The sequence below is a fragment of the Balaenoptera ricei genome, chromosome 8 (assembly GCF_028023285.1).
Source record: "Balaenoptera ricei isolate mBalRic1 chromosome 8, mBalRic1.hap2, whole genome shotgun sequence".
Lineage (NCBI taxonomy): Eukaryota > Metazoa > Chordata > Mammalia > Artiodactyla > Balaenopteridae > Balaenoptera > Balaenoptera ricei.
This window is the reverse complement of record NC_082646.1, coordinates 75,177,899-75,185,490: the sequence shown is the minus strand read 5'-3', so window position 1 is coordinate 75,185,490 and position 7,592 is coordinate 75,177,899. Positions and strand designations below refer to the sequence as shown.

Sequence of the window (7,592 nt, the reverse complement as noted above, 5' to 3'; positions counted from 1 at the left end):
TGTGTTTTTTACATTTTTCCCCCTGTAATTCATTTCTAATCTCATAGCATTGTGGTCAGAAAAGATGCTTGATATGATTTCAGTTTTCTTAAATTTACTGAGACTTGATTTGTGACCCCAGATGTGATCTATCCTGGAGAATGTTCCGTGCGCACTTGAGAAGAAAGTGTAATCTGCTGTTTTTGGATGGAATGTCCTATAAATATCAATTAAATCTATCTGGTCTATTGTGTCATTTAAAGCTTCTGTTTCCTTATTTATTTTCATTTTGGATGATCTGTCCATTGGTGTAAGTGAGGTGTTAAAGTCCCCCACTATTATTGTGTTACTGTCAATTTCCACTTTTACAGCTGTTAGCAGTTGCCCTATGTTTTGAGGTGCTCCTATGTTGGGTGCATATATATTTATAATTGTTATATCTTCTTCTTGGATTGATCCCTTGATCATTATGTAGTGTCTTTCCTTGTCTCTTGTAACGTTCTTTATTTTAAAGTCTATTTTATCTGATATGAGTATTGCTATTCTAGCTTTCTTTTGATTTCCATTTTCATGGCATATCTTTTTCCATCCCCTCACTTTCAGTCTGTATGTGTTCCTAGGTCTGAAGTGGGTCTCTTGTAGACAGCATATATATGGGTCTTGTTTTTGTATCCACTCAGCAAGCCTGTGTCTTTTGGTTGGAGCATTTAATCCATTCACGTTTAAGGTAATTATCGATATGTATGTTCCTATGACCATTTTCTTAATTGTTTTGGGTTTGTTTTTGTAGGTCCTTTTCGTCTCTTGTGTTTCCCACTTAGAGAAGTTCTTTTAGCATTTGTTGTAGAGCTGGTTTGGTGGTGCTGAATTCTCTTAGCGTTTGCTTGTCTGTAAAGCTTTTGATTTCTCCATCGAATCTGAATGAGACCCTTGCCAGGTAGAGTAATCTTGGCTGTAGGTTCTTCCCTTTCATCACTTTAAGTATATCATGCCACTCCCTTCTGGCTTGTAAAGTTTCTGCTGAGAAATCAGCTGTTAACCTTATGGGAGTTCCCTTGTATGTTATTTGTTGTTTTTCCCTTGCTGCTTTCAATAATTTTTCTTTGTCTTTAATTTTTGCCAGTTTGATTACTATGTGTCTCGGTGTGTTTCTCCTTGGGTTTATCCTGTATGGGACTCTCTGTACTTCCTGGACTTGGGTGGCTATTTCCTTTCCCATGTTAGGGAAGTTTTCAACTATAATCTCTTCAAATATTTTCTCGGGTCCTTTCTCTCTCTCTTCTCCTTCTGAGACCCCTATAATGCGAATGTTGTTGCATTTAATGTTGTCCCAGAGGTCTCTTAGGCTGTCTTCCTTTCTTTTCATTCTTTTTTCTTTAGTCTGTTCTGCAGCAGTGAATTCCACCATCCTGTCTTCCAGGTCACTTATCCATTCTTCTGCCTCAGTTATTCTGCTATTGATTCCTTCTAGTGTAGTTTTCATATCAGTTATTGTATTGTTCATCTCTGTTTGTTTGTTCTTTAATTCTTCTAGGTCTTTGTTAAACATTTCTTGCATCTTCTCGATCTTTGCCTCCATTGTTTTTCCGAGGTCCTGGATCATCTTCGCTATCATTATTCTGAATTCTTTTTCTGGAAGGTTGCCTATCTCCACTTCATTTAGTTGTTTTTCTGGGATTTTATCTTGTTCCTTCATCTGGTACATAACCCTCTGCCTTTTCATCTTGTCTATCTTTCTGTGAATGTGGTTTTTGTTCCACAGGCTGCAGGATTGTAGTTCTTCTTGCTTCTGCTGTCTGCCCTCTGGTAGATGAGGCTGTCTCTGGGGTGAATTTTTAATGCTCTTGTCCTGAAGGGTTTGCTGCCTTCTTCCTATTTTCTGTTTCAACTATGTTCTGTGGCAAGTGGTTTGCACTTTACAGTCACCTCGAGGCTAGAGAGCCCGGGACCGCCTCGCCTTCTGGTCGTGTTCTCCAAGCGGGTACGACCACTTAAAGACCAGCAAACCGAGCTCAATGCGGCATTCTACCACCTTCCCACCCCTGCTGCGCTTCCGCCTCCTGATGACTTACACCCACGGGTTTCCTGGGTTTCTATCTCCTTCCCTTTCTGACTCTTGTACCCTGGGGTCCCAGCTTCATCCTGAGCTGTCCCTTGCAATGGCCTCATACTGCTCTTCCTTTTGCCCCGTATCCTCACATTCTTTAGGCAATCAACTCTTTTTTCTCATATTGATTACCCTTCACAGCAAATGTCAGTACATTATCATGTGGGGAAAAACAGCTTTCCCCACCAGGAGTGAGACTGGAAACAGATAGAAGCAGCCCACCTTGCTACACTCTTGAAAGTTGCCAGATTGCACAATCCAGGAAAATTAGATGTGTGAAGAATAACCCTGATGTTTTGAAATGCTGTCAAGAGGGATTTCCCAAATTTCTTTCTTTCTTGTTTGTTTTTTTTTTTCTTTTGGTTCAAACCTGTCTTCTCATTTGCTTCACTAGCCAAGTGTCAGTATATAAAGCACCAGCCCCGTCTCCCAGGCAGGCAGCACAGGCAGCTCAGCTTCGCCAGCAGCCTCAGCAGGAAGGCACAGCCAAAGGTGAGGTGCTAGAACTTTCCAAACTTTTCCTCTTTGGAGATTCTCTCTCTTCACCAGCATTCTTGTGCTGCAGTCCAGCCCTCTGCTTCCTTCCTGAATCTACTATTCGGACAATCAGAATTCACCAGCTGTGAATACTTTGGGGGGTAGGGGTTCCATATGCTTCTTCTGTGTGAAGTCAGTGATAGGTAGAGCAGGCAGTCTACAAATGCTTGTGCATTGTTTACCTCATCTCATATTACAGAGAGGTATAGTGCCCAAACTCCTAATGCCTTTGGGAAACTTGCTGTGCAGTTGGGTTTCAGGGCTGATAGGGGATGACCGGACTGGAAAGTGGTTTATACCAAAAGCCCGCCCGTTGCAATCCCTCACACAGGAAGTCATTGGGATTCCAATGAGACACACGGAAATGAGAACTGGATCCTCTGTAATGCTATCTATCTATCGTCTATATATTGAGATAAAATTCAGTGGAATTTATTTTTGGAATGCAAGGGTGTATCCACATTACAAAACAAAAACAAGAACAAAAACCCAGACCAGTCATCCTTGTTTGTGTCTGCTCATCTCCCTGCAGCAGGATGAAGCTTTCCACGGGCATCATTTTCTGCTTCCTGATCCTGGGCGTCAGCAGCCAGAGATGGGCTACATTCCTCAAGGAAGCTGGTCAAGGTAAGGATCAAAGGATGGGTCAGGGGAAGGATGCATCTGAAGCTCCCAGGATTCACCTGAGCAGAGGCCACATCCCCACAGGGCAAAGGCCATAAGAGGGAAAAAAAGGAGCTTGGTTTTCGTGGTAGCACTTCCCCAGGTTTTTCTGGCCAGCTTTGCACCCTTGGGATTCCCAAGCCCGAGGTCACATAGAGTTTGGGCCCCAACTTTCAGCAGGAGTGAGGAAGAGATCTGGGTTCCGGAGGTGCATGTTCCCTAAATACAAGTGGGGCTCCGCTGCCCCCTTGTGGGCAAGCAGGGATGGCTCATTTCCAAGTCTCAGGTACCATGAAGTGGATGCATTAAATGGGTGGGGAATGTTCACCCTCCCCATCCACTTAATAATTATAACTAAAATACCTGAGCTTTTAATACCTGCTAGGCACTGTTCTAAGAGTTTAGCATGCATGAGTGAACTCCTTGTCATCCTCATGTTTTAATCCTTTAGTCCTGCAATGTTGGTACCATTATCTCTTACCAGAGAAACTGAGGCACCAAGAGATTAAGACACCTAACAAAGTCCTCCAGCAGAGTGGGATTTAACCCAAGACATTGAGCTCCCCCAGACCTTGCTATTAACCAAGGTACTATATGCCTCCCAGACAAGAGTACACGTGGGAGAGTGAGGGATTTGTGAACACATGTCCTGCTCTGTATCTGAGCAAATGGCAAATAGTAGGGATGTGGTGCCTTTAGAAGACAACTTGATAGAGCTCCTCTCCCCATCATAAATGGCACAATGAATTACCTTGACAATGGTTCTACTGAGGCTGAGACCTGGCCAGAAACCAATAGCAAGAGATATGTACCTCACTAGCCAGAGTGAAGTAGCAAAAATGTTTATTTCACAGAATTATTTTGTGTTATTATTTTTCTGTGATAGTTACTGAATAATTGTTTTAAGAGTTTGCTGGCCATTCTATCTAAATTCTCACAGATCCAGCTAAAAATATTTTTTCATCTCTTAGGTCAGTGTTTTTCAAAGGGCTGTTCTAGGGCCACTTGCATGAGAATCACCTGTGGTCTGGGGTGCTTTGTGGAAGGCAGGTGCCTGGGGCCACACACAACCCTTCCCCTGAATCACAATCCCTGGGGTTGAGACTGGAAATCTGGCCTTTATTAAGCACCCCAGTTGATTTTTATGCACACTGAAGTGTGCACAGTACCTCTGGTTTTGCTGACCTTAGGTGACATGATATGCCAGGCATTTTGGAAATACTTTTTAAGAAAGTCTGGACTTCAAGGATCTATTTAAATCAGTAACTCAGTGGGAATAAGTATAGTAGGAATGTCATAACTCTCAACAAAACTATCTTTCCAAATGCCAGACATGACAAATATATAATATGAAGATAAGTTATCTCATAGAGTCATTATGTAAACCCTGATTATAACTCTACATTGGATTTTTCTCTTTGTCCTGATAAGTTTTTTTTTTTTAACTTTGCCATTTAATTCTAGCTGATCAGAGTCCTTCTGTCCATAACTCCCTGCTCCTCATCTTCATTCTTTTTCTTTTTTTTGTCCCACTCTTCCTAAGGATTAGAGAGGTCATAGTATACTGAGCACCTACAATGTTTTAGCCGTTAAACGTGTATTTCCTCAGTTCTTCCGTGTAACCACTCTGAGGGAGGCAATACTCCTCCATTTTATTGGAGAGGACACTGAGCTTTAGAGTTGGTGCATCGGTTGCCCTTTTTCTGCATCTGATTACCCTGTTTCTCCAAAGCTCTCTTAGGGAACTCACCTTTATCACCTGCTGATTGAATTTTGACAGTTGGCCAGGTCCAAATATGCCCCGGACATTCAGATGTACTCAGGAACGAGTTGTCCTCACTTTGTCCACAGGGATGGATTTCTCCCCTTGACTAGGTTGGGAGCATCCTATGTCTGCAGCCTCCCTCAGAATCGCCTTTGTTCTCAAACTCTGGTCAGAGGGTTTCCTGTATCTTTCCAGGTAGAGGTTCATTGTACAACCAAACATCCCTTAAAGAGCATCCAACCTCCTCTTCACACACATCACACACAACCAAAAACGAAGTACCAAGAGACTTAGGATGGAATCAAGCAGAGTAAAACTTGCACCAAGTATGATTCTCATAACATTAACCCAGGGAAGTGAAAAGTAAAGGAATATTCATTTCAAACCAATATAATAATCTCCAAGGGCTTAGTCAAAGGCTGAAATCTGGACCCAGTGGGAGGGAAATGTTTTCTTTCTCTATTTTGCTGAGACGTGAGCACGTTCATATCATCACTTTCTTTTCCTCCCAGGGGCTAAAGACATGTGGAGAGCCTACTCTGACATGAGAGAAGCCAATTACAAAAATTCAGACAAGTACTTCCACGCCCGGGGCAACCGTGACGCTGCCGAAAGGGGACCTGGGGGCGTCTGGGCTGCTAAAGTGATCAGGTACCAGGGGCCCTGAGGAGGCAGGGGTGGGTGTGAGAGCCTCAGACAGCCAGGAGGGGCCAAGCCCTGGAGAACTTCCTGTAGGGCTGTGGCCTCTCCTCCTCTTATCCACCCTCACCCTCTGTGTCCTGTGCGGGGTGTGAGTGGCTGAAGAGCAGAGCAAGGCTGGTGGGACAGACGATTCCCAAGCCTCCCCCATGGGTGCTGTTCACCCAGCATAAGGGGACCCGCAGGGCTGAGATGTGCTGAGCCCGGGCAGCCTCAGGCTTCATCCCCTCTTTCCTAGCTCCTGTCAGAGCCCTTGATTCCTTGGAAAGAGGAGAGATGGGGAGGGTGGGCTGTTGCTCGTCAGCCCTGGAGTAATCCCCTACCTGCCCTCCTCCATTCCAGCGATGCCAGAGAGAGTATTCCGAGAGTCACAGACTTTTTTAAACATGGAGACAGTGGCCACGGACTGGAGGACTCGAGGGCCGACCAGGCTGCCAATGAATGGGGCCGGAGCGGCAAAGACCCCAATCACTTCAGACCTCGCGGCCTGCCCGACAAGTACTGAGCTACTTCTCCCTCTGCTCAGGAGACAGGGCTCAAGGGAGTGGGGACAGTGCTGAGCTAGGTTGCTATATTCTGTATCTGTAGTTCTTTATAGTTGATAAAGAGCACATAAAAATGTTTAACAAATGCTTGTGAAATCCAGTTTGTCCTTGGCATTTGGAAACAGCATATGACAGTCTTCTTGGGAACATGAGCCTATTTAATAACATGGGGATGATCAATAAACATCACAGTTTTTAAAAAGGAGATAACGCACTAATAAACAATAGTAATAATTTGGGGTAAAACTACACAGTCATCCATTGGTATCTGCAGGGGATTGGTTTCAGGACCCCTGCGGATAGCAAAATCCACAAATACTAAGTGCCTCATATAAAATGCCATAGTATAGTTGGCTCTCCACATCCGCTGAGTGGAACCCACCCATGTGGAGAGCAGGTCAGCTGTATGTCCAGAACACAGACTCTACTATATAAACCATATATGTACCATTATATGGACCAATTATCAGTCCATAACTCCCTGTTCCAAATCATGGAAAAGATAATAAGAATACCATGAACAACTTCGGCAATAAAGCTTAAAACTTGATAAAAATCAACAAATTCTTAGAAAAATACAACTTACAAAAACTGACTCAAGAAGAAATGAAAACTTGGATTATTCTATAATTATTATAAAAGATCAAATCTTCCCCCAGAGAAAACAGCAGTCCCAGATGGTTCTATAGACAATTTAACACTTCAAAAAAACAAATGATTGTTTTTTTGTACAAACAATTCTGCAGAGTAGAAAATATCCCCATCCTTTCTGTGAGGGTAGGAAAATTTGACACCATGAAAATCGAAGGAAAGTTTAAGCAGTCAGAACTTTACAAGACTTGCTTGGTGGTACAGTGGTTAAGAATCTGCCTGCCAGTGCAGGGGACACGGGTTCAAGCACTGGTCTGGGAAGATCTCACATGCCCCCGGGGAACTAAGCCTGTACGCCACAACTACTGAGCCACGCTCTGGAGCCTGTGAGCCACAGCTACTGAGCCCATGCACCAGAACTACTGAAGCCCGCATGCCTAGAGCCCGTGCTCCGCAACAAGAGAAGCCACCGCAGTGAGAAGCCCACGCACCGCAACGAAGAGTGGCCCCCACTTGCTGCAACTAGAGAAAGCCTGCGCTCAGCAACGAAGACCCAGCGCAGCCAAAAATAAATTAATTAATTAATTTAAAAAACTAGGTAGCTAAAAAAAAAAAAACTTTACAGAATATTACCAATAACAAGTTGTGAAGCTGAAAGAAACTTTCAGCCACTGATAATTTCCTAAACTACCAATAATAATTTAAA

The 7,592-nt window shown here is 43.6% G+C and overlaps 1 protein-coding gene across 2 annotated transcripts; it reads left to right on the top strand.

The window, feature by feature from the left end:
• Positions 1–2,490: 2,490 nt before the first annotated feature.
• On the top strand, positions 2,491–6,380 carry LOC132370701 (serum amyloid A-2 protein-like). 2 transcript variants are annotated; one of them, XM_059931223.1, is made up of 4 exons: positions 2,491–2,578; positions 3,156–3,250; positions 5,564–5,702; positions 6,093–6,380. In XM_059931223.1, exons 2-4 carry the CDS (start codon positions 3,160–3,162, stop codon positions 6,253–6,255), a joined length of 393 nt encoding a protein of 130 aa, XP_059787206.1. In that variant the 5' UTR covers positions 2,491–2,578; positions 3,156–3,159; the 3' UTR covers positions 6,256–6,380. The 2 variants fall into 2 exon arrangements, with proteins under 2 accessions (XP_059787206.1, XP_059787207.1); XM_059931224.1 differs by having other exon boundaries at positions 2,531–2,578; positions 3,159–3,250.
• Positions 6,381–7,592: the final 1,212 nt, after the last annotated feature.

Excerpts from the sequence above, each read along its gene's own strand:
- LOC132370701 (XM_059931223.1), top strand. The coding sequence starts at position 3,160 with ATGAAGCTTTCCACGGGCATCATTTTCTGCTTCCTGATCCTGGGCGTC. Across the intron at positions 3,251-5,563 it reads CCTCAAGGAAGCTGGTCAAG|GGGCTAAAGACATGTGGAGA; the intron begins GTAAGGATCAAA and ends TTTTCCTCCCAG. Across the intron at positions 5,703-6,092 it reads TGGGCTGCTAAAGTGATCAG|CGATGCCAGAGAGAGTATTC; the intron begins GTACCAGGGGCC and ends CCTCCATTCCAG.